We start from the raw sequence: 26405 nt of genomic DNA, 5'->3' as shown, positions 1-26405 counted from the left end.
TTGATCCTTGAACAACGTGGGTTTGAACTGTGTGGGTCCACTTATACATGGATTTTTTTCAATAAATACATATACGTGTTTCCCCGAAAATAAGACCTAGCCAGGCAATCAGCTCTAATGCGTCTTTTGGAGCAAACATTAATATAAGACCCGGTCTTATTTTACTATAATATAAGACAGTGTCTTTAATATAACATAATATGATATAGTGTAATATCATATTGTATCATATCATATCATACTGGGTCTTATATTAATGTTTGCTCCAAAAGACGCATTAGAGCTGATTGTCCGGCTAGGTCTTATTTTCGGGGAAACACGGCAGTACTGTAAAAGTACTGTAAATGGATTTTCTCTTCCTTCTATTTTTCTTTTCTTTCTTTTTTTAAATTTAAATCAGTTTTATTTAAGAATTTCCAACATTGACAACTCTTATAAAAAGCATCCAAGCACAGGGTACAGAACTGCAGCAAACAGCATTCTTAAGGGTGGCTAACAGACATTAGAACTTCCACCCTTCTTTGAGACACCCCAGCTCACTGGTGAACTCTGCTTCCAAGTACTCCTGCAAAGCACACCACAAGCTCAGTCCATGTTCTCAACCCATCAGCTTCAGTTCACATTACCACACTTACAGATCAGTAACAGAAGAGAACACACACCATACAGCATTCACAGCAGTTGACAAAGGGGTAGGGGAAATACAAGCATCATTTCACTTAACACATTCAACTAACGTGGGTTCTCTAAGAACAAAACTCACTTAAAGTCTTCCCACAGGTGTGGATGTCCTTTGAATGCAAGAAACATTCGTACATTATTTGCTATCATTGCTCTCTGCACACTCTCTCACCAAAGCCACAGGATTGAGAGACACATCTCGTCAAGTTACAAAATGTCCATTATGCACCACCAAGTCTCTGCACGCGCTCTCTCCTTTCCTCGCTCACACTAGCCTTTCATGCCTCGGCACCACCATCAATCCCACACAAGGTTTCAAAAGTTCAAACAGCCTTCTGGTTCCATATCACAGCCTTGCGTTCATAGCGTTGATACGACTCCATGAAATAAAGAGTAGCGGATAAAAATGGGACACCCACCGTCAAAGAGGCAGCCTGTGCAGCGTGATGACGAATAATTGAATGAGAAAGCACGTAGACAGAAGTATTTCTACCACAGAATACCTACAGCACCCCTTTCAATGAAGTGCTTCTTCCATAAACATTTGAAATGAGATGAACTGCAGAGATTAAATGAAGGCTTCATATTGTACTTTTGCATATGAAGGGAGACAAGTGTTAAAAAAATAAAAGAACCAAACACTGTGACATCATGATCTCCAAAAAAGAGATTTTCCTAAGGAAAAAAATCCATATGGTGGGGTTCAAATTAAAACAAGGAGAAAAGAATGTAGTTCTAAAAAAGGTTGACATTTTGAACATGCAAAGAATTCGCTTGACAAGTCCAGGGATAAAACATTACAGGAGAAACCTTTTGATATCAGTTGTGGTGTCTTGGTTTACCAATCAGGCAAACAGCAGTTCACTTTCAAACACTCAATATTTCAACCCTTTATGTAACAAAACTTATAAAATTCCTTCAGCTCTTCCTTTTTCTAAAGAAAAATGTCAAAAATACTGCTGAATATACTTCACACCGAACAAACCAATTTTGAAAATTCTTAGTACATATGTATTTTACAATACACTTACTATGAGTTTAGAAAAATTTGAATTCCCACCAGTCTGTACAACCAGCCATCACCCACTGTCTACATGCCCCAGCTAGAAGGTTTAGAATCCATGCTTGAGCCAAAGCCTCCATTAAAACCACTGCCTGACCCTGCATTTGATGCCAAGCCCCAACCGATTGCTGCACCTGAATTAGAACCACTGTAAGAGTTATTTCCAGAACCAAAGGCCTGATTTGGCTCCCTCTGCATGTTGCCTTGGCTTTGCTTGTTACCTGATGGGCCTGACTGGTTCTGCTGACTGGCTAACATGCCCATCATACCCCAGCTGCTCTGCAGTGCTGCCTGGGCTGCAGCCATCATCGCTGGATTAATGCTAAAAGCACCAAAGTTCATCCCTCCCCCCATATTACTACCTTGATTGTTTCCCAAGCCAACTCCACCCTCCCTACTGTTACCAAACCCACCCCGATTCACAAAGCCACCCGGATTACCACCAAATCTTCCACTTCTTTCTAACTGTCTATTGCTATTGTGCTTAGGTTCAGCATTGGATATATGTACGCTGATTCCTTTAATGATCAAGTCCTCTCCACAAAGAGACTGGGCAACCTGGTCATCTGCAAATGTAACAAAGGCAAAAGCCCTGAACGGTTTGGGAATGAAGACGTCTACCACCTCCCCGGATTGGCAAAAGGACTGCCGCAGCTTGTCAGCAGTCATGTCCTCTGTGCAGCACCCAACGAACACCTTTCTGCTCTTCAAAGCCTCATCTGGGCTTTGCTTAGAATTAGGAAGTTTACAGTCACACCATCGTCCATCTATCATATGTCGCTGTGACATTACTTTCACCTGGGTTTCATGTTCCATAAATCGAACAAACCCAAATCCTTTTGAATGACCAGTTTTAATATCTTTCTTGACCTGAACCATAAGAACTTCCCCAAAGGTACTAAAATATTCTTTTAGATCCTGTTCAGTTGTTTTCCATAGGAGACCCAACACGATTAAATCAGATGTTTTCTGGACTGCTCTTTTCACTTTCACTGCTGATGAAGCATCTGTCTCATCCATTTTTCTTTTGTTATCTTTGGGGTAGTTGACAACATATACTAGATTTCCCCGGCCAGTGTCTGGGGCGTGCAGAATTCCTTCTACCAGCCGGACACCTCTCACACACTGAGACACTGGATTTCTGTAGCGCAGCCCACAGGCCCGTGGAAACTGGGCTGTAACTGTGGACAGCAGCACCGTCCCATCGTCTTCTGATGATATTTCAATGGGCTCGTCATTCTCATCTTCGGTTACCCGAATATACTCAGACATCTTTTATTTTTCTGCTAGGCCGCTGTTAGGAAGCCCGACAGGGAAACTCAAGCAGCCAGGGATCCAGGAACAGCCCAGATACCGTTTCATTCCCACAAAATGGCCCCTTCTATTTTTCTTAATAACCTTTTCTGCAGCTTACCTTATTGTAAGAATACAGTATATAACACATATAATATACAAAATATGTGTTAATCAATTGTTCATGTTATCAGTAAGACTTCTGGTCAACAGTAGGCTATTAGTACTTACATTTTGGGAGAGTCAAAAATTATATGCACATTGTTTTGTATACCTAAAACTAATAGAAAAAAATATATGCAGATTTTTGACTGCGGGGGGTGTCAGTGCCCCTCACTCCCACGTTATTCAAGGGTCACCATTACTACTCCACTAGATGTAAGCTACATGAGGGCACAGACTTTATCTGCTTTGTTCACTGTTGTATCTACAGCACCTAGAATGTCTGATATATGATTTGCACTCAATAAATATGTGCTGAGTGCACGCATGAATTAGTGGGAAAGCGACCCGTTCCACACAGTAAATATTTATTCATCTTTCCAAGTTCTGTTGCTTTTATGTTATGTAAAGGCTTCACACCTTACATAGCATGCATGATCATAATCCCCAGGTGAGTGAAATAAGATATTCATGAGCGTGATCACAAGCAAAAACCAATTTACTTTTGAGGAGACGTGTGACATCTCCTAAAAAGAATGTTTCAGCATTATGACAGCCAAGAGACAAGGAGAGTCAACGCAAACTCTGTGGAAACGTTAATGAAACTCTCCTGCACAACTAGTGAATTACTCTCAAGTGGCTGATGGGATGAGTGATGATTCTGAGGGCCCAGCAGAGGAGAAACAGTGCATACCTGGGTGCTAGTCAATATTACTTCCCTGACTGGAGCCCTAGCTCTCTGTCATCCCCTGGACACAAAACAGAGAGCCCAGCAACAGAGATAGGACCAGTGCTCACTGGTGCTATCCTGGTGCTGATACCTGGTTTGTCTTTGAGGACTGAGAGGGGTTCAATTAACCTCTCCATGGGCTTCCTTCAAGTTTAGATATCTGCAAAACTCACGTCTGAAACATTCCATAAACAGAAGGAAGGCTAATCTTTGAAACATCACACTTAAACCAATCACTCTCTAAAAGTCTTAGGAGAGCACTGAACATGTCTTTGTTCTTCTTCCTTCCTCCAGCTGAGTCGAGGACAGTGAAAATCCCACCGTCATGCAACCTATACACACTATGCACACTATGCATGTTTCCTTGAGTCAGAGGGGCGAAAGGGCTTCCTGTCTTGGCTGGCAGCACTCCCTCAGCACCAGAAATTGAGCCCTCACTTTCAAGTAAACTGTCACATCCTTGGAAGTTGAAAATGACCCTGAATAGAAAAATACACACAGAAAAAGATGCACCCTTGCTCCTTGGAGATCCAACTGAAACTCCCTCATCCTTATCAGCAGATTTTTAAATAGGCATCTGTCTTTTATTTCACACACACATACATGCATGCACACACACAACGTGTTATCCCAATGCTTCTGAAAAGTAGCTAATGCCCTGGGAATTTCTTCAGATTGGGGACATGATTTGCTCTTTGAGGTACTCCTCAGACCACTTTCTACCACAATAAATGAGACAGGCACTATGGGGGAGTTGGGTCCAGGAAAGTATGCCAATGAGTCTTTGGCTTTGCCCCCAAAATTAAGCCCTAGAAGCCACTGAATTCACCAAATAATACCCATCCCAACACAGACATACTGCTCCTCAGACTGAGGTTTCAGAAAGCCTGCTTGTCAGGAGGGCGCAATTGCAATTTGCCTTTCATAGGGTTGAAATGTGACAGACTCTTTCCTGGAATGAAATATTTATGAAAATGTGCTTAATCCATTTTTAACATCTCAGTAGTCCTTTTCATGCTGAAATAGTACCTTTCATCCTGAAAAAATTTTTTTTTTTTTTAATTTTAGCTTCTACACAACCTCAGCATTGCAATAAGCCAGTGCTTGGGCCATTTTGGCAGCAAATTGCAAAACAAGAAAAGTGTGCAATACATTTTTGGACATGAAGATTCATATATACCATAGTTTGATCATGAAAGGACATAAGGGTATGGGGCAAGACTTAACACAACTTTGTACCCTTCCCAGAAAATGCTGAGGTCAACTTGTTGGTACAGGGGACTCTTGAATGGGCATCTCCCCTGCTGTTTGTCAACTCCTAGGAGCAGCCTACGAAGTTCTTTGCCTCTCTTTCCTCCTTTCTTCTCCCAAACAGTTGGCTTCCAGCAGCCTAGGAAAGCTGAATCCCTTCTTCATGCCAGCCAGACATTTGGTCATTGCTACAACCTCTCATAAGGAGCGACCTGTCCTCCCAGCAAGCTGACCCTGCTCTGCTCTCAGTACTCAGAAATCCCTCGGGGCACACAGGAGGTGACACCAAGACAATAGAACCTTCTTCAGGAGCCTATGCCTTCCATTATCCAAGAATTCCAGATGACTGAGTGTGATGTCACAGGCTTAAGGGACAAGGGAAGGAAAACTGCTTCCTCCTTTCGCCTTCTTACCATGACCTCATGCTGTGCGTCAAATTTCTCGTTCTTCTTTTTTTTTTTTTTTATAAAGATGCAGAGGCACCGTGCTTGGAGAAGCATCTCTGGATACATCTTTTAACAAATGTTCACTAATTGCCTATAATGTTCCATGTTCTGGGCGGGGCCAGGGGATTTGGTGGATAATGCATCTCTGCCCTCAAGGAGCTCGTGGGATAGTCTTGTGGTATCGCTAGGGAACGAGGCACAACTGTAATGGACTGTGAGGGGTGCTGGGAAAAGAGAAGGCAAGGGTCCTGTGGGAACACATTGGAAGATCTCCTAACCCAGACCTGACGGGGGAGGGCAGTTCAAGAAATCCTTCTTGAGAAAGTGCCAACAAAACTTAGTCTAGAAGAATGAGTAAGAGTGGAGGAACAATGTGTGAAAGTACCTGGAAGCTGGAGAGACCGGTAAGTCTAGATGCATCAGTGGGACAAGCAGACTGACCAATTCATGCAGCACCTTGAACTTCAGCCTGAGAGCAATGGGGAACAGTTGAGGCAGCGGGAGTCACAGGATTAGGCTTGTCAGAGGGAGTGAGTCAAATGAAGGTGCCAAGTGCTTCCCAACCCACCTACCCCACCCGCCCTTAGCTCCCTAGCTTGGAGTCCTGTCCTGGAAAATTCTGTAGGGCTTGGTTCCTGCCCTGGGAGTGAGGATTGTGATGATAATAGAAAGCAAGAAGGGAGGAAAACATAGGTACTAAACTTATGGACCTTGGGTTCAAAGAGCATTTTATGAATTTGACTCCAAAGGCAATGGAAGTAAAAGCTAAAATAAATGAATGGGACTATATGAAACTTAAACGCTTCTGCACAGCAAAAAAAACAGTCGACAAAATAAAGAGGCAACCGACTGAATGGGAGAAGATTTTTGCAAACACTGCCTCCGATAAGGGGCTAATATCCAAAATATACAAGGAACTCATGAAACTCAACAACAAAAAGACAAACAACCCCATTGAAAAATGGGCAGAGGACTTGAAGAGACATTTCTCCAAAGAGGACTTACAAATGGCAAATAGACATATGAAAAAATACTCAACATCACTAATCATCAGAGAAATGCAAATGAAAAACACAATGAGATATCACCTCACCCCAGTCAGAATGGCTATCATCAACAAGACAAATAGTAACAAGTGTTGGAGAGGCTGTGGAGAAAAAGGAACCCTAATACACTGTTGGTAGGAATGCAGACTGGTGCAGCCTTTATGGAAGGCAGTGTGGAGGTTCCTCAAAAAATTACACATGGAATTACCTTATGATCCAGCAATCCCTCTCCTGGGTATCTACCCAAATAATTTGAAATCATTTATACATAAAGACACGTGTGCTCCAATGTTCACTGCAGCTTTGTTTACGGTGGCCAAGACATGGAAACAACCAAAATGTCCTTCGATAGATGAATGGATAAAGAAGTTGTGGTGTATATACACAATGGAATACTATTCGGCAGTAAGAAAAGATGATATAGGAACATTTGTGACAACATGGATGGATCTTGAGAGTATAATTCTAAGCGAAATAAGTCAGACAGAAAAAGCAGAGAACCCTATGATTTCACTGATATGTGGTATATAAACCAAAAACAACAAAAGAACAAGACAAACGAATGAGAAACAAAAACTCATAGACACAGACAATAGTTTAGTGGTTACCAGAGGGTAAAGGGGTGGGGGGAGGGAGATGAGGGTAAGGGGGATCAAATATATGGTTATGGAATGAGAACTGACTCTGGGTGGTGAACACACAACGCAATTTATAGGTGATGTAATACAGAATTGTACACCTGAAATTATGTAATTTCATTAACAATTGTCACCCCAATAAATTAAAAAAAAAAGAAAGCAAGAAGGGAGAAAGAACAGGTGAAAGGGCTGCTAAAGATGTTTTTAGGAAAATTAGTACTTTGTACTTATTGGCCATGTAAGCCTTATTTGAGGTTTGTAATGCTCCCAGTGCCAATTCCAAAAGCCCACATCCTCCATCAACATTTCAGTGTGTTCTTTAAAATTATCTTCTTTCCCTTTCATTTGGGGTTTAAAGATCTGCCCTCTTTAGTAATAACACAGCCACAAGAAACATGCAGCACGAGTTCCACCCATCGTTGCCTTGTCATCATTAATCCTTCTAAGTACCCAATGGGCCCCAGTAGAGGAGCTTGCAATCCCCCACAAACCTCTGTCTGGTGAGGCTGGGAGGCTGCAGTCAGCTCTGGGATTAATCCCTATAAAGTGGCAGGAATGCGCCACCAGCACACACTCAGAACTCAGCAGAGCTGGTGTGCGAGTTTCCACTGAAAAAGAAATGAAAACCCTTGGCTTCTCACGGTTGTAATTTAGGTGGACAGAGTGAGAGAATGGAGATGATGGGAGATGGAGAGAGAAGACAGTGATGGAGAGAACGTGAGGGCAAGAGGAGGGGGAGACAGACACAAAGGTGACACAGAGAAGAAACACGGAGGGAAATGGAGATGGAGAGAGGATAAATGAAGGAAAGCTTCAAGGAGAGAGGGAGGAAGAGAATGGAGAAAACGGGGCAGGGGGAAGAGAGAGAGGGAGGGAAGAGAGGGAAACGGAAGGGAGGGAATGGAGGGAAATAGAAGGGAGAGAAAGTAGAAGAGAGGGAGGGAGGGAGGGTGAGGAACTTGGGGAAATCTCAGAGCCATTTAAATGGTGCATGGGCAAGTTTGGGGAAGGGTCCAGCAGAGGACATGGAGCTGCTGAAACACCTGGATACTGTAAGCAAATGGACAGAGGCAAGGGAGGAGATGGCCCACCCTCCCTGCCTCTCTCCTCTGTCCAGGGCTGCCAGTCTTCTATGTCATTGCTCTTGCCCTCCTTGATTCCTCTGAAGATTGCAAAGCCTGCTGAGTGCCAGGCCTGCCCTGGCCCTGCCAGGGACCCCTATCCCTTCCCACAGCCAAGCGGAGCTGGAGAAAGGGTGTTGGGGAAAGGGGCATTCGGGGAGCTACAGAGGAGCGGCCAAGCTGACCAGAGAGGACCTGAGAGAGGGAAGCAGGCAGGGAAAAGGATGCGCATCTGCAAGGACGAAGGACATGAAACAGACAGGCAGACAGACTGACAGGCAAGCAGACCACATATGAGGAGGAGTCCAAAGTTTCTCTGTTCCTCCATCCCCTGTACCTCTACCCAGAGGGCTGAGGAAAAGCCGCCCTTGCTTTTGGCTTTCTCCTCCTCACCTCCTCTCAGACCTGAAGCTGGCAGCTTGAGAATACTCGGTGGCTCCTCCCAGGTCTTTTTCCCCCTTCTAAAAAATCATTAGGACTTTACAGTTCAGTCCCAGCTTGGCTCCAGGCTAAAAGGGAAGCTGCTGGGGAACCGGGAGCAGGGCAGCCTGCCTGCACTCCTCCAGCTGGAGAGATAGAAGCTGGACAGAACACCTCGGGCCCTCTCCAGGCAGCAGCCGCAGCCCCAGCCCCTCCGGAGCACACGGTTGTGCTCTGGGAACCCCACTCCAGCTGCCGGAGACTGTGCCTTTAAATTGCTGCTTTCGGAGGGTGCATCTGGGGGGAGGTGGGAGGGAAGGAAACATCTTCCTACCAGTCTCCCTCCTCCCTTTCCTCCAAGACTCTCCAGGTTTTGGAGAGTGATTGCTGCCCAAAGAGAATCTCTTCCAGCTCCCGCTGGCAGGCTGAGGCCCTCCGGAGCCCAGAGAGCCAGAGCAGGAGCCGGTAGGGTTATCTGTGTCAGGATCATTTCCAGGGGAAGAGTTCTGGCCCCTGACAGGTAAGGGCTGGGCAGAGGAGAGGAGAGCAGAGAAGAGAGCGCTGCACAACTCCTAGCCTGGCCCCGGCTCCTTTCCAGCTGACCAAGTTGGAGGAAGGCTCTGTACTTTCAGCGGTCCCCACAGGATATCCCCTCTCACCTTGGCAGCCAGGCTGAGAAAGGGCTCCAGGGTCCCCGCGGAATGACATCGCGTGTTCCTGCAACCCTCTCCATCCTTCTCCTCTGGACCCTGCCAGGGCAGTTCCTCCTCAGGTGAGCTTAGTGGGGGTGAGAAGGAGGTGCATGCAAACTCTGGCCTGGGACAGCAGAGGCCTCTGGCATAGTTTCCTCCAAGTTTGCAAAAAGCCCACAGTCTGGAGGGCTCCAGGGTAGGACAGGTCTTTCCCCAGTCAGAACCCAGGAGCCTTTCATGAAGCATGTTAAGGCCCGGGAGCTGGTGGGAAGGCTTCTGCTTGGGGGGGAGCTTTCTGGGCCTGGGGAGTGGCTAGGTAGCTGAGTCCCAGAACGGAGGCCATCTGTCCTTCCATCCTACTCTGTCTCCCTACCATCTTGGCCACACACAGCTCAGATCCCTAAAAATGACACCAACATCTGCCAGCTGCCCACCCAAAAGGCTTCAAGTAGCAGGGATGTTTGCCTGAAACAACATCACAATGAAACTCGGCTGACCAAACTTTGGCCGTCTGCAGTCACCCTGCCTGTGCAAACAAGGCTGCTTGCTGTCCCTGGAGGGGCACTAAGTGGCAGTCATTGCCTGGCCTTGAGGAGCAAGACATGCTTTGGGCTCCCAATAAATGTCCCCCAACCCGTTCCCATTAGACCAGGAGCCAATCTAGGTGGACAGGGTGAGCTGAGGAGGAAAGATGGCTGTGGCTTAGGCTGAACTGGTGTAAGAAGAGTGCCTTCCAATGCGGGAGAGGGGTGAGGGCCAGCACAGTATCCTCTTCCTCCTCTTCATTCAAGGAGCGCCCCAGGACTGCTTGCCTCTGAAGAGCCTCCTGCCTCACTGCTTGCAGACACAGTGGCTGGCAGGCAGTCAGGGATGCAATGTGCGGGGAGGCAAAAAACTTCTGAGGAGTGAAAGGCAGCCCACAGTAGGATAGCAGCTCAGCTGGAGTTGATAGGAGGATACAGGCTGAAGGGGGCACCCAGCTGGCCCTCCTGGAGGGGTGCTGCCTCAAGACCCAAACTTCAGTGTCAGCATTCCCACTTGGGCAATTAAAGCAAGGCCGACCCTTAGGAAGTCTTGAGCCCAAGTCCTTTACAGTACATACGGAAACTAAGACCTAGAGAGGAGGAGTGACCTGTCCAAGGTCACTCAGGTACCCAGGAGCAGAATCAGAGTTCTCTCCCTACCCCTCCCAGGGCCTTGCCTGAGCAAGATTTTCAGCACTGGAACCAGCCAGGCCTGCCAGCGTTTGGGACTTCCCAGGAATGAAAGGGAGGAAGGAGTAGCTGTACACAGTCACTCTGTTCTCAGGTCCACAGACAAGGTAGCCCCAGAATAGAAAGGCTGCAACAGAGGTTGGGGCCCAACACAGCTAAGCCCACAGCCTGTGCCAGTGTCCTGGGGCTGGGACTAGCAGGAGAGGTGACCCGAAAGTGGGGCTGAGGAAGGTGGCAAGGGTCAGGCTGCGTTGCGTGCAGGTCCATGAGGCCTGCCAGCTGGCAGGTGGCCGGTGGCCAGCAGCAGCACCCAGTCGGCGTGGACAACCTGTGCTGAAGCCACGCACTTCCGCTTGCTCCAGCACCACCACCAGCCTCCTTGGAGTTTCCATCTCCTTAGGCCACCTGCTCTGGCAGCCCCTGCTTGGGGCCAAGGTGGCCTCTGTGCCCAGGGTAAGGGATTCCTTCTGCTCGGGGAACTCAAGGAGGCAGAACTTTAGGAGGTCAGGGTGTGGCTGCCACTCACTCTCTGCCACTCTGGTTCTTTGGCAGCCCACCCTGTCCTGCTTGTATCATGGTGTTGTAGCAAATGGACTTAATTTTCAAGTCCATGGGTCTGGGTTCGAATCTCGACTTTACCATTTACTAGCTCTATGATCGTGAACAAGTCTCTTCACCTTGCTGATTCTCTCTTCACCTATATAATGGGGATAATAATAGTACTTACTGAGAGGATTGATGTGAGAACTGAACTAGATAAGGTGAGTAAAGCGTTTAGCATGGTGTCTTGGCATTTTTATTATCTTATCCTTTACTGGTGGGTGCATAGGTTTACTGGGAATGAGGAAACTGCTGGCTCAAAGGAGCCTTGGACCCAGAATGACAGCAGTCACCTTACTTCCAGCCCCACAGTGCAGCAGTGGGTGAGCCAGCCCTAGCCCGTGGAGCAGAGGTGGTGGCAGGAGGAGTAGGAGGTGCAGGGTCCAGCCAGGAGTCCAGCCTGAGCTCAGCCTTGAGCCCCACCCCTACTCTCAGGCTTTGCTGAGCTCCTAGTCCCTCCTCCAGCTATTGGCTGATAAGCAGACAAGCAGGCCTGTGGACGGGGCTTTGCTGCTGTTAGAGGGAAACTTATCAGGGGAAATCGCGGCTGGCCTCCAGGCTAGGCCAAAGCACACTTGCTCTTTCCTCAAAATCAAATCATTGGGGGAAAACATGGGAGTTGACCTTATCAGCATGGCCATCCTACTGCGGGGCTTTCCTATGCTCCTAGAGCCCTGCTTCCCCACCTATTTTGTTGCCAAAACAAATTTACTTGCCCGCAGTTGCTACAACCCTGAACTGTGGTCCAGCTGGAACATAGTTTCCTTTTGGAGCAAAGACCAGAATCCAACCCTCCCTCTCCAGAAGGAGGGTCCTAGCTCCTGAGCAGCAATGCATGAAGGCCAAGCAACTAAAGTCAACTGTCAAGGATGCAATATCCTTGAGCCCTTCCCATCCTTGGTTAGGCCTGATGGGCAAAACATTGCAACGGCCACATTGTTTCCAGTGAGCCGTCACTCTTTGAGTACATTCAAGGCACCTTCAGATAGAGAACACTGGGTGAGGCCTCAGCCTTGGATCTGAGTCCTGATCCTGTCACTTACCAGCTCTGAGACATTGGGCAAGTCAGTCCTCATTCTGTTTGTTTGTTTGTTTGTTTGTTTACTTATTTATTTTAGAGTCTACCTATAAGTGAGATCACACAATATTTGTCTTTCTCTGACTTATTTCACTTAGCATAATATCCTCTAAATCCATCCATATTATGGCAAACGGCAAGATTTCATTTTATTGTTGTGTAGTATTCCATTGTATGTGTAATGCATGCGTGTGTGTGCGTGTGTGTGTGTGTGTGTGTGTGTGTATCTAGGTTGCTTCCATAATCGGCTATTGTAAATAATGCTGTGATGAACATAGTGGTGAATATATGTTTTCGAATGAGTGTTTTTGTTTTCTTCAGATAGATACCCAGAAGTGGAATTTAATGGATCATGTTTTAGTTCTACTTTTAATTTTTTTAAGAACCTCTATACTGTTTTCCGTAGTGACTGCACCAATTTACAATCCCACAAGTCGCGCCTCCTTTTGAAGCCTCAGTTTTTCTCACCTGTAAAATGGAAACAATAGTCCTCACCCCCATCACACTGAAAATGGTGAGGATAAAAAGATCTACTATATGTGAAAGCCATTTTCTAGGACTAACTGGTGAGCTGCCATGTTGGCTTATGGCTGTTTCTGTTCTCATTTTGCAAATGGGCACCCAGAGACCCATCTCCTCCCATCCTCCTGCCTGATGGGTAAACCAGCCAGAAGTGGCTGGGACAGGGAAAGATAAAGGCAGAATAGAACTGTCCTCAGACTTTATCTCTCCTGTCCATGGTGGCCTTGGCAAAAGAGGAAGTCAAATATGGGACCAAGGGGTCCCAGCTCATGTCTCCCTCTGATTTCTTGGACAAGCTTATGGGGCGGACATCTGGATATGATGTCAGGATTCGGCCCAATTTTAAAGGTAAGAAGCATTCCTCCTACAAAGCCCCTCTTTCCCCACTCCTTTTTGGGGACACACTGCTGAGCCAGCCCCTATTGCCTGCCCCAAAGATAAGAGGATGGAGGTACAGCTCAGAAAAAACCTCCCCTCCCCGTTGCCCATGGGTCTATGTAGGTGGTTCTGCCCTTTCCCAGAAGAGCTCTGGCCTCAAGCTCAGGGAGGGAGTCCTGGAACCTGCTCCCAGCCTCCTGGAATGCCCTGCCAATATGGTTATGCTTTGCTACCCATAGGCCCGCCCGTGAACGTGACCTGCAACATCTTCATCAACAGTTTTGGCTCTGTCACTGAGACTACCATGGTAAGGTCTCCCCATTCCCCGCTTCCACTCTGGTGTGAATGGGAGAAGCCCTCCAGATAGCAAGTCTTTTCTCCCGATGCTGTCCTCCCCCAGTTCCATGGTCATAGCCAAAGCCATGATATGTGTGAAGTTGGTCAGTAGGAGGGAAGTTTTCCCCAGCCTGGGGTTTCAGTGGCTAAAGTCAGACAAGCGTAAGCAGTAAATGGTGCAATCTGGGAGGTAGCTTAGTGCAGAGCACAGGCTTTGGAATCAAGACAAACCTGTGTTCAAATCCTGACTCTACCATCGAATAGCTGTGTGACCTTAGGCAACTTACTTAAATCTCTCATTGCCTCAGTTTCCTCATCTATAAAATGGGGGTCACAACAGCACCTTCCTCACAAGGTGAGTGTGAGATTTAATTGAGATGGCGCACATAAGGAAAGCATTTAGCACAGAGCCTGGCTCATAGTAAGTACTTAATAAATGTCTTTTCCCTTCCAATCTTTGCCATATCAGCCCAAGGCAGGCTCCTTCCCCAGTGGAAAATGCCCATTGCCTCTGAAATGTGCTCGCAGCATTTCTTCCCCGCAGCCCTCCTGCCCATGCAGGCTTGCTGTGCCCCTGGAATAGCACTGCCTCTGACGGGCCCATCTCTGCACCTTCCCAGGATTACCGGGTGAATGTCTTCTTGCGGCAGCAGTGGAATGACCCGCGCCTGGCCTACCGAGAATACCCTGACGACTCATTGGACCTCGATCCTTCCATGCTGGACTCTATCTGGAAACCAGACCTGTTCTTTGCCAATGAGAAAGGAGCCAACTTCCATGAGGTGACCACGGACAACAAGTTACTGCGCATCTTCAAGAATGGGAATGTGCTGTACAGCATCAGGTGCCCGTGGGGGGCAGCCCGTAGACTTTGGATCAAGGGGATGAAGCCAGATGAAGGCTGAGGGGTAGGGGGAAGGTCCCCTGCGTTGTGTTGGGCCCCGGTAAGCTGACGTCACTTCTTTCTTACGGTCCCTGCCAGGCTGACCCTCATTTTGTCCTGCCCGATGGACCTCAAGAACTTCCCCATGGACATCCAGACCTGCACGATGCAGCTGGAGAGCTGTAAGTGTCCCCGGAGAGTCACAGAGCAAGGTCCGGGATCCCAGCTACTTAACCCCATCCCGTGATATTGCAGACAGGAAGAGGGCATCCAGAGTGGGGAGGGACTTTGCCAAGCACACAAATCAGTTCTTGGCACAGATGAGACAAGCAGCCAGGGCACACTAGCACACAATCCAGTGTGTTTTCCCATTCCCATTCTATTTGCTGGCCTGGGTGTTCCGTGGGGCTGGGGAATGGGAAGGCCCCAGCCTTACACATTTGTGTTGATTGTGGACAACCATTTGAGGGGCACTTCCCCCGACCCAAGATATGTTCCCTCTCACAGTGCCTGAAGCAATTCTACCACAACTCCCCCTGAGTTAAGACATTCGAGATGCCTATAAAAATGTCAGAGTTGGCAGGGATGGGGTACTCTTTGAACCCTGATACCTCATGAACACAGATAACCTTTGTAGACAGGCGGGAGAGTACAGTTCTAGGACAGTGCCCAGGGTGGCAAGGTCAGCCAAGGACTACTCTATGGCAGAGGTGCCAGCCTGAAGGGGCTTCCCCCACTACAGAGAAGCTAAAGGACAAGGCTGAACCATCATCTATATCTACTCCTTTGCCATCCTCTAGGTAACGTGACACTGTGAGATCAGGAGACATCCATTCGGTCCTCAGAGAAGTAGGCTCGTATGTTTCCAGCATATAATGATTTTGATGGATAGAATGTGTTCTACGTGGTCAACTCTTTAGAGTTCATAAACCTCTTTCACATCCAGGTTTCCATTACCCCCTCACAACAACTCTAAAAAGCAGGTCGAGCATTTTACAGAAGGGGAACTGACTTGCCCAAAGTCACAGAGCTACTCTGGGTCAAGGCCCTACTCTGGACATTTGTGAGCCTTGGTGTTACTGCTCCAATTTCTCCCTGACATGTATGAATATTATCATATATGTGGCAGGAGCCTTCACAAACTGCTAGCTCTCTGTGAGCAACTTGGCCATGTTCTGACCTTAGCTCTCAGTTTGCCCCAGTTCAAGGCCCTGGCTAGGAGTCTGTGATGTGCACATTGTCCCATGCATGACTGGCAAGGTATAAATAGCTCTCTCCTCCCTGGAGTGAGGTAGCAAAAGCCCGGGCTCTGAAGCTGGCTCTGCTCGAGACATGTGGTTCGTACACATGCTTACTCCCCTGGGTTTGAGATGTGGCAGGAGGTTCCCAGCTGGGTTCCTTGGCATCTTTCAAATCTTTTTGACATGCTTTCTAGGTCTGCCAGAATAATTTCTCTTTGGGCTGTTCTCAAGCTTGAAAAGTAGGCAGGAGAGGAGTCTAGAATCTTTCTGATTTACCCAATTTGAATGGGCACATGAGACAATTGACCAAGTACCCTCTTCAGAAAGGTTGCCCTTTCCAAGATGGGCATGAAACTCCTAAAACCCAGGCCTTATCCTCATCTGTTCTTTTCTGCCAGTTCTAACCCTCTCCCTACCCCCACCCAACACCCACACTCTACAGCCCTCTGCCATCTCTGTCACTTTCAGTTGGCTACACCATGAATGACCTCATGTTTGAGTGGCTGGAAGATGCTCCTGCTGTCCAGGCGGCCGAGGGGTTGACTCTGCCCCAGTTTATCTTGCGAGATGAGAAGGATCTAGGCTATTGTACCAAGCACTACAACACAGGTAAAAACCCAGGATCTGTACTGGCCATGAGTCAGTCACAGGAGGTTCTCCAGATGGGGGGGAAGGACGTAAGACAGCCAGCCTCTATGGAAGGTCCGATCTGTGCCAGATGTGGTGCCAAGTGCTTTACATGCCTTATCTCGTTATGGTAGGGGTTATCAGTCCCATTTTTCAGAAAGGGAAAACTGAGGTTCTAAGAAGTAAAATCAAGTCTCCAAGTCATACAGCTAATAAATGGCTGATTTAGCATTCAAATCCAGATTTGTCAAATTCCAGAGCCTGTGTTCTTGTTCCTGTCACATGTTGCAGAGCAAATGGGCCTGTGCCAGTGAGTGGCAGGGGTGTGCCACCTGTGTTGAGGCCAACTTCATAGGGAAAGTAGGGAATCTACATCTGGGAGTAATCAGTGGCTGCCCTGGTGGGCTTCTTGTCCACACCTCCTACTCTTGCCACCACGGCCCAAGTCCCTTGTACTGGTTTGTTTTCTGCCCCCTGCTGGGTCCTCATTTTTCTCCCCTGGCAATTTGGCTGCAAAGAGCTATGGCCCTGAGATAGAGGCCACAGGCTGAAGAGGGAAGATCCTGGGTCCTTCCTATGGTGTGCTGACATGGTTTCGGTGCCACCCTATGAATATGTGTGTTCATGTATGTGGGGGTGCAGGGAGTGGGGAGAGGAATGGGCCACTGAATTTAGAAAATGCTGGTAGGCGTAGAAATTGGTATAACTTTTATTGGGGGAGAGGGGAAACCTGGTAATCCATATATAGGTCAGAGGTTTTTAAACTTTGGTGTGCGTTATATATCCCTGGGGAAACTATTAAAATGCTAATTCCCAGGCTCTACCTCTCAGAGATTCTGATCTGCATTTGAACAATCATCCTGAGGCTTCTGATACATGTGGTGCAGAAACTTCAATCTAGAAGCTAAAATGTTTCCCCTTCTTATTGATCCAGTAATCCCACTCCTTGGAATTTATTAGAAGGAAATATTCTAAAATGTCATATTAACTTTAGACCTCAAGAAGGTTCCTGGGTCACTGTTTGTACTAGCAAAAACTTAGAACTGTTCTAAATATCCACCAATAGGGCAGAGGTTAAGTAAATTACGTAGTGCATCTGCTTGGTGGTATATTACCCAGATTTTAAAAAGGATGCTTGCAAGTTGCTTGTATCAACATGTGAAAGTACAAGTGGAAAAGGCTTAGATTCAAAGCTGTATACACAGAATGATTACACTGTGGGAAAAGAAACAAATCAAAAACATGTCGTTAAAAGCCTGGAAGGAAATAGCACAAAATGTTTCTAAAGTGGATGAGAGCAAGAACTTTGGAGTCAGAGCTGAGCTTGAATTCTGGCTCCAACACTTACTAGTTGGGTGCCCTTGAGAAACATGACTTGATATCTTCCATCCTCAGTATTCCTATCTATAAAATGGAAAACAATAATTTTACCTGCCCTAAAGAATTGCTATGGGATTTAAATGAGATTAAACTATATAAAGTCAGGGCACTTAGTACGGGCTTGGTAAATGTCAGTTTATGAAGATTATTATTCTTTCTCTACTTCTCACTTTTTTTCTGTCCTAAAGAAATGTGAATTTTGTCATTAAAAACAAAACTGCTATTACCGAAAAAAAGGGGGTGGGGGAGAAAGGAAGGAAAGAAAGAAAATGTGAACACCTAGAAAAAGCATGTTATGGCTAGAAGCCCGGAGTGAGGTGAGGTGGGATGGACTCAGGGAGCAGTAGGAGATCACAGCATCGCAGAGCATGTCAAAGCCAAGACCAATCATTGATGAAATCATTAGCCTTGAGGAATCAGACATGCCTGATAACAGCAAGCTTAGGCCAGAATAAAATACCAGTATACACATCCTCTGCTTTTTGGTTATCCTGAGCCTCTGCTTCTGGGAGAAGCTCGGGGCTAGTGTTTTCTTAGCCTCTTGGGGTGCGGGAAGTAGGGTAAAGTGAAGGTGGCTGGCGGGGGAGGCAGAGCGTTGGTACCTGTGCCCAGAACCAATGCACTCTTTGTTGGCGGACTAGAATGCTGCTGCCTGACGCTCCATGGGAACCTGCCGACCCCTTGCTGTCCAGAGCTGGTTTCTGTTGGACATTGTTTCCCGATGTTTGCTCTCCAGCTGCTCTCACTTGCTTAAGACACAGGCAGTATTTATTTCGGGGAATCGTTGTTGCTAGAGAGTTTCTCGGGTACCAGCAAACTCAAGCAAGGCTGCTGAGATTTCAGCAGAGTCTAAGCTCATTGCTTTGCTAATAATGATCAGAGTACCAGCTACCTATGTGCTCAACACCTCAAATACATTATCTCATTTAATTTCCACAATAACCAGTAATTGAGTTGATTATTACTCTGTTTTATAGGCAAAGCAACTGAAACTCAGAAAGCTTAGCTATTTTACCTGAGGTCACACAGCTAGGAAATGGAAGATTCAGAATTCAAACCCAGGCGTTCTGTCTCTGGAGTCCTCCTGCTCTTAATCCTCTTGCTATGCTGTCGTGTGGAAGTCCTTTGGCTGGAAACTAAAGTGCTTAGGAACAGGAGGCCAAGTGCCTGATGGCTTCTCCGAGAGCTTCCTTCCAAACATACAGTTGGCGTTCTCTGGGGCCATTTTGAAAGGCTCACTTATTGTCCCGGCGGAGGTGCCCAAAGGCTGGCCCTCAGAGCTGAGACTGCTCTAGTCCTGCCTCTCGGGCTCAGCTGCAGGCTGGGGACCTTGGGCCTCAGACCTCCCCTCTTCCATTGCAGGAAAATTCACGTGCATTGAGGTCAAGTTTCACCTGGAACGGCAGATGGGCTACTATCTGATTCAGACGTACATCCCCAGCCTACTCATCGTCATCTTGTCCTGGGTCTCCTTCTGGATCAACATGGATGCTGCCCCTGCCCGTGTGGGCCTGGGCATCACCACCGTGCTCACCATGACCACTCAGAGCTCTGGCTCCCGGGCCTCTTTGCCTAAGGTAAAGGACAGGCAAGGGCACTTGCTTGTTACAGAGCTCCCCATTGCCCATCCATCCCGTTTCCTCCTGCTCACTATTTTCTTTGGATTCAAGATAGAGTAGAGCCATTGAACAAAAGCAAGTGGCCTGCATTCTCTCCACCCGGCCCCACCATTCCCTAACCGCGTGGATGCCGGGGTTGTCTGGCTACGGAATGAGTAGATAAAGTGCCTGGTTTACTTTGACTTTCAACAGGCAATACTAGCATGTTGAAGATCGAAAGACTCTTAGTGAGTAGAAAGGCCCCCTGCCTCATTGTACAGATGAGGACACTACAGCCCAGAGAGACAGAATGACCTTCGCAAGGTCATGAGCCACAAAATAAAAAAGAAATACAAGGAGTTTAAACCAGCACCTGTCTCTTACTATGTCAGAAATCAGATACTACCTATTACAAAGAGCTCTAGAGACAACGTCTGTTCTTTTGGGATGAGAAAATGTTGAGGTAGCAAATAGCAATTAAAGTCAGTGGACTTTGATCGTACAGGGCCTGGTGATGTTTTGATTATGCAGAGATTTGTGCTAATGGGACTGGGCCAGGTTCTCCCCGCCTCATTTCTTAATATAGGGAATTTAGAGGTCACCTCAAAGTCCCTATAGTCAGCAAGCCTCTGAGAAAATCAGAGAGCAAGCCCATTCACTCATTCTATAAACAATTATTGAGCATGTACTATGTCCCAGGCACTGTACTAGGCCATGGAGAAATCATGAAAAGCAAAAGCAATACAGTTCCCTGTGGATCTTACGCTGAACATATCCCCTCTTGCTCTGATTTGACGGGAACCGGGTCCTGTAATCTCTTATGTCCCAGTGCTTATTTCTAAAAAGATGTTTACTGGGGACTTAAACAGCGGTAATCTTTTTTTTTTATTTTTTTATTTTTTTAATATTTTATTTTTTATTTTTATTTTATTTTATTTTTTTATTTATTAGTTTCAGGTGTACAAGACAAGGTAATACTTAGACGTTCATCATTTATATCCCTCACACTGTGAACCCCCCTCCCCCCATCCATTATCCCTCCGACCTCACACCGAGCCATCACATTATATATATAAAATTATAGTTGGCATTCATTAATGTTTAGCTTCTGGTGTTCAATGCCATGATCAGGCATCCACAGTATCTCTGAGTTGGTCTCCCAAATAGGACGCATGTCCATCGGATACCCAACAAAATCTTTACAACATTATTGAATAAGTTCCCCAAATAATTTTCAAAAAATCCTGAGGCCATCTTGTGGTTACCAGCTGCTTCCTAATCCCTTCACCTTTCCCCTTATCCCCCCCCCCGCCCATCTAACAACTCTCGGTTTTTTCTTTGTGTCCTCAAAACTGTTTCTAATTAGTTCATTCACATATTCTTTTCTTTAGATTCCGCATATAAGTGAGATCATATGGTACTTGTCTTTCTCTTTCTGACTTATTTCACTTAACATAATGTTCTCTAGATCCATCCATGTTGTTGCAAATGATAAGATTTCTTTCTTCTTTATGGCTGCGTAATACTCCATGGTATAAATGTACAACAGCTTCTTAATCCAGTCATCTACCGATGGGCATTTCGGTTGTTTCCATATCTTGGCTATTGTGTAAAGTGAAACAGCGGTAATCTGGACATAAATGGTGAATTTACCAGTTTGCCATATGAGAGTGAATAGTGTGGTTAACAGCAGATTAGATTTGGGCAGATTTTGGTTTAAGTCCCAGCGTCATCATTTACTAATGGTGACTCTAGGTAAATTTCTTAATCTTTCAGTCTCCTCTCCCGTGGGAAAAAGAATATTAACCTCTTCTATAGGGTTATTGCAAGAAATAAATAAGACAATGTATTAACACAGAACAGTGTTTGGCACATAATAACCAAGCAGTAAATGCTAGCCATTGTCATAATTATTAGATGTCAGAGTGGAAAGAACTGAGTGGTGGACCTAGGGCTAAAGCAGCTTATAGTGGTCCCAATTATTTTTGAGATGCCGAGAAACCTTTGAGGTGGTCCAATGCCTCTATGGACAAATGGTGACAGAGTTCAGATTATGATCAAGTGTCTCGGGGGAAATTGTCAGAGATCTTTTCCTATAAATGTGTTTCCTAAATGGACAGGAGTATTGAGAAGGGGCTGTGATGGCCGTGCTGTGGTAATGGCCTTGTATGAAGACCAGAAGCAGAAAATAGTTCAGACTGAAGAACCCTACCTTTGTTGATTGCCATTGCCACACAAGGAGATTCTTCTCTAACTCGGGGAATTGCTGGGATTTATGCCTTATTTTTGCCAAGAGAACTTCCTTCTCTAGCGCCCTCCTGTGAGCAAGCACAATCAGTCGGCTCCCAAGAATCACTTAGTTTCCTCATTTGGAAAAAAAATGGACTTTGTTGGAGGGTTTTGTTTTGTTTTTGCAGTATTCGGTGACTTCTCATCAGAGTTTGATGACCTTCTTGTGGCCTCATTGACCAGTAAGCAAAATCTGTAGGCATGCAGCCCAGACTAAATAGCTTCATCGACCAGCCCCACAGAGCAAGGGACTGAGTAAGTCAGGGAGCTTCTGCTCACTTTTTGATTGTGCAACATTAGATTTGGTGCGAGCCTCAAGGGAAAGGTGGGGCCAGGTCAGGAGCTTCTGAAAACTACACCAATCCTACCCCCAATATGACCCTAGTGTCCAGGATGAGAGAAGCAAAGGCTCACTTTGTAAGAGAACTCAACTGGGATGGCTGTTCCCCGGGAAGCCACTCCTTTGCCGCAATGGGACTTCCGAAGGCACCAATCACTGTCTCTTTGCCAGGTTCTTGATCTATACAACTGCAGGTGGTTTGGTGTAGAATGAAACGGCTAAATGGAAGTTTTTACCAGAGACTGACAGATTTGACCTAAAGTCTCAGCAGTTGGAGGAATGACCCAATTTTCTCAACATCCAGTAATCTAAATGGCCCATAGTTCTTGGAGCAAGGCAGTAAAACCGAGGGCAAAAAGAGCAAACAAAAGCCAGCAGACAAATACCTGCTAAACCACCAATCCATCCATCTATCCACCCACCCATTTCATCCATCCATTCAAAAAATATGTACTATTGTACTATTTTTACTACCAGGCACTCAGCTAGGCATTGGGGATTGAACAGTGCACACGATAGAAACTGTCCCTCCCATCAAAGAGCTCAAAGTTTAGTGAAGGAAATGGCCAATTGTATTTTATGGATGCTAAGAAAGTGTAGATATGCTGGGCATATATAGCAGAGACAACCAACTCAGAATGGGATGATTACGGAAGGCTTCCCAGAGGATGTGGTATCTACACTGAACATTTAAGTAAAACTTATCGAGGTAAAAAAAAAAAGACAGAGAGAGATTGTTTCCTTGGGAGACTACTGAAATAGTTCACCATGTCAGGGTCATAGATTGCAAGGGGTGAGATGAGGCTGAAGGAGTAGGCAGGGACTACAAAGATGTCACGCTAAGGAGAGTATAGACTGTATCGTAAGGGTAATGGAGAGCCAAAGAAGGGTTGGTAGCAGGGTAGTGATATGATCAGGTTTATATTTTGAAAACAAAACTCAGGCTGCTGTTTGGAGAACACATTGGAGGTGACAAGCATAGGTCCAGGGAGACCATTTAAGAAACTGTTACAGTCCTTCAGATGAGCTAGGATAGTGAGTGGACGGATTTCAGAGATATTTGAGATGTATTATTGACACATTCATCGTTAACAAGACTTTCTTCCTGCTGCTTAAAGTGTCTTTTTCTTTTGATGGTCCAAAGGCCTTTATGGACCTCCCTGTTATTACCTCACTGCTAATCTTTTTTTTTTTTTTTTAACTCCCAAAACTTTTTATTCATATGTTTGAATCAAAGATGACAGCTATATATTATAAATAGATCTAAGTATTAAGTAAAATAGACTCAATACAATGAAATTTCAAAAGGTATCAAAATATTTGTCCAACAATACCCAAACTTTTTCCCCAAATTTTCTGCCATGAAATTCTCTTATTTTTGTAAGAAGGAAAAACAAAATAAGTATTATTTTTAAAAAATACACACAAAAGCAGTCAAAATTGTCTGTTGACCTATCAAGTGTCTAAGAATACAGGTTAGAAAAATACTTCATGTTCACAGATTGAGCTTAATATGGTCAGAAAAAAATGACCTTTCAAGCCTAGACTTCAAACAGTGCTATAATCAGATGAGCCAAGGGTTTTCTGGTGTCAGGTCGACTTTTTCATCACCAGAGTACTGGTTACAATTGGGTTCTGTACACTCTAATGAAAAGCTGTTTCCTTCTAATGGCTCTATGATGACTTAGCCTAGATTAAGTATTTAATGCTACAATCTTAGCACAACTGATACTAATTATATTCATATTCACAGTCCCAAAAAAAGACTCACAAGAGGACAACAGTCCCCTCGCTGCTAATCTTTATGGCTGTTACTTGACTTCCCTGGGGGCACAGTGGGACTGGGAGATGGTGAATGAAATAGGATGCCCTCTTTGTAGTAAGTGCAACTGGAAACACCAAAGGATACTTAATCAGTGTTGCCTAGCAACCCACCATCACCATCTACCTCAGTGAAATTTCCCTAAAAGAGATGGAACAGGATTTCACAACCTTAGCATTGTTGCCAGTTGGGGGTAAGATAATTCCTTGTTGTGTGTGTGTGTGTGTGGTGGGGGGCGGGGTGTCCTGTACATTATAGAATGTTTAGCAACATCCCGGCCTCTACCAACTAGATGCCAGTAACTACCACCCCACCCCCCAAAATTGTGCAACCAAAAATGTCTCCAAATATTGCCAAATGCCCTTGTAGGGAGAGTGGGGGGAGTCATCCCAGGTTAAGAACCACAGAGGTGGAAGGTTTGTCCAGTGAGACCTGCTCCTTACCTGGTGTCTGCAGTACCTTCACTGTCCAACATAGCAGAGGCTGATGAAAGAGGTTGTCATCAATTCAGCTCCAGCTGAGGAGCCCCCTAGAGTGAATTCAGCAGCTCAAAACTATGGAAGGAATCAATCTAGTTGAGGGGATGAAAAGACTTTATAAACCCGAGTTCTGAACTCTCTCTTAGCCCCACCCAGCCATAACCCTGTTCCAGGAGAGGTGAGTGTTCCATCTTCACAAGGGAAATGAGAGAGAAAAGTACTTAAGAGCTGGTAGTGAGAGGAGAGCACTAAGGACTGGATAGGCGATGCCAATGGTGTGCTTTGAAATTAGAGAAGTTTCCATAGCTGGGGTGGGTGGTGCTCCCTTGGGATCCCTGCCTGTTCCACTCTCCAGTGTGGCAGGTGAGGCCCCAGTTCACCACTGAGCCCAATGCCTCAGCAGGGCTTCTCACAAAGAGCAGCAGGAAAAACCACAGGGTCAAGGGAAGAGCAGGGGTGGAGGAGGGAAAGGAAGGAATTCCTAGTCTTGGTAGAGACTACGGCCTAGGTAAATGATGAAGCCACTGAACTGAAAGCCCAGAACCTCCGCCCCAAGATTATGCCTCCTAAGGCGTTTCCTCTCTAGGCCTCAAGTGTCCTCACATGTCTCACATGGAAATAACGAACCCTGCCCAATTATCACCGTGACTGTGAGGGCCCTAGGAGATAACAGAGGGCCAACAAATGCAGTGTTCATGTTCTGTCTATTGAAAAAAAGAATCAGAAGACAAGAATGAAAAGAATAAGAAGCAGCAGAATCAGAAACAGAAGTACAAAAAGAAGAAAGGAAGGAATAGAAGTGTAGGGAGGAAAGGCAGATGCTGGGGAGGGGGGTGGAGAATGCAAAAAGGTGAAGAATGATGGGTAGCCCGCTCTTTTTGACATGGGCCTTCAGACAATGGGACAGATCGGGGAAAGCTTCTTTAAAAGGCAGAAGAAATTCAGGATAAAACTGAAGAACAGCGGGCAGTTGATATGGGCTGGCAATCCACTGACTAGGCCGTGGAAGGACTCCGAGGAGGCTGACTGCTCTGTTGGTCGATGTTGCAGGTGTCTTACGTGAAGGCAATTGACATCTGGATGGCTGTGTGCCTGCTCTTCGTGTTCGCCGCCCTGCTCGAATATGCTGCTGTCAATTTTGTCTCACGTCAGCATAAGGAATTCATAAGACTTCGAAGAAGGCAGAGGCGCCAACACATGGTGTGTATAACTAGGAAGGGGCCTGCTTCCTTTCTCCCTGGGACTCCCTCCTCCCCCAAACCAAGACCCAACCTGGGGCTGCAAGGATTAGACAGGGAGCCCGGATCCTAGCCTCAGGCTGGTCACAGATAAGCTAAGTACTTTAACGCCTTTAATTCCATTTCTTTATCTGTACAATGGGACATTAATCCGTGTAGGGCAGTCCAGTAGGGTGATTAAGAGCATGGGCACAGTGCTTGTACACAGTAAGCACTGAAAAAAATGTGAGCCAGTATTAGAACCTCATCATGTTAGTCAATATGAGATTGCTTTGAGAATTAGTAATGGTTGCTCCTGACTCTCCCCCCACCCAGGAGAAACGTACCTCCAGGTTGTCATACACGGATTGGTGGTTAAGAATTCAAGAGTCAGGCACTGGTACTTTTCTAGGGGAGCATTGTAAAAGGGTCCCCACAGCTAAGCTGGAAAACCACCACTTGCCTCTTCTGGCTGTTGGATTTCTTCACCTTGATCTTCATTTGGAACATCAGAGTTGTTGGGTACGAACTGCTGTTCTCCTTCACTCTTGTCTGTTAACCCCATTTCTTCTACAGTAGAGTGATCACCTGGGGAAATTGAGTAGGGATCTTGTCGTCATGACAGCAGAGTTTACCCCATTGCCCAGATAATAGGTGCTAGGTACATTGTCATGGCAACAGAGGTGCCTGGGCACTCTCACAGAATCAAGTGCCCAATTATGAGCAAAGCAGAAAGCCTTTGCTGAAGTATGTACTGGCTGCTTAATCATCAAGACACAGAGTTCAGGTCTGTCTTGAGCCCTGACTCCTTGTTTTCTGCCTAATCTGGAAGCTCTAAGGCCAAAGGGGCAGGAACAT

General features: G+C 46.1%; 2 protein-coding genes across 5 annotated transcripts; one reads left to right on the top strand and one right to left on the bottom strand.

Annotated features, from left to right (window-relative positions):
• Positions 1-1102: 1102 nt before the first annotated feature.
• Positions 1103-3016, bottom strand: LOC308494857 (TAR DNA-binding protein 43-like; the record flags this gene model as incomplete). 4 transcript variants are annotated; one of them, XM_081042821.1, is made up of 2 exons in its annotated part: positions 1103-1170; positions 2176-3016. In XM_081042821.1, the coding sequence occupies 2 exons, from the start codon at positions 3014-3016 to the stop codon at positions 1103-1105; spliced, it is 909 nt and encodes a 302-aa protein (XP_080898947.1). The 4 variants fall into 4 exon arrangements, with proteins under 4 accessions (XP_080898947.1, XP_080898946.1, XP_080898948.1 ...); XM_081042820.1 differs by lacking the exon at positions 1103-1170 and adding an exon at positions 1185-1240 and having other exon boundaries at positions 2158-3016; XM_081042822.1 differs by lacking the exon at positions 1103-1170 and adding an exon at positions 1185-1240.
• A 6497-nt stretch (positions 3017-9513) lies between these two features.
• Positions 9514-25641, top strand: LOC308495014 (glycine receptor subunit alpha-4-like; the record flags this gene model as incomplete). The annotated part of the gene is made up of 8 exons (XM_081043013.1): positions 9514-9623; positions 13175-13305; positions 13575-13642; positions 14292-14515; positions 14654-14736; positions 16264-16404; positions 19165-19379; positions 25381-25641. The coding sequence occupies exons 1-8, from the start codon at positions 9553-9555 to the stop codon at positions 25639-25641; spliced, it is 1194 nt and encodes a 397-aa protein (XP_080899139.1). The 5' UTR covers positions 9514-9552.
• Positions 25642-26405: the final 764 nt, after the last annotated feature.

This window comes from Rhinolophus hipposideros (genome assembly GCF_964194185.1).
Source record: "Rhinolophus hipposideros genome assembly, chromosome: X".
Classification (NCBI taxonomy): Eukaryota; Metazoa; Chordata; class Mammalia; order Chiroptera; family Rhinolophidae; genus Rhinolophus; species Rhinolophus hipposideros.
The sequence above is the reverse complement of the archived record's forward strand: the minus strand, read 5'-3'. Positions and strand labels throughout refer to the sequence as shown.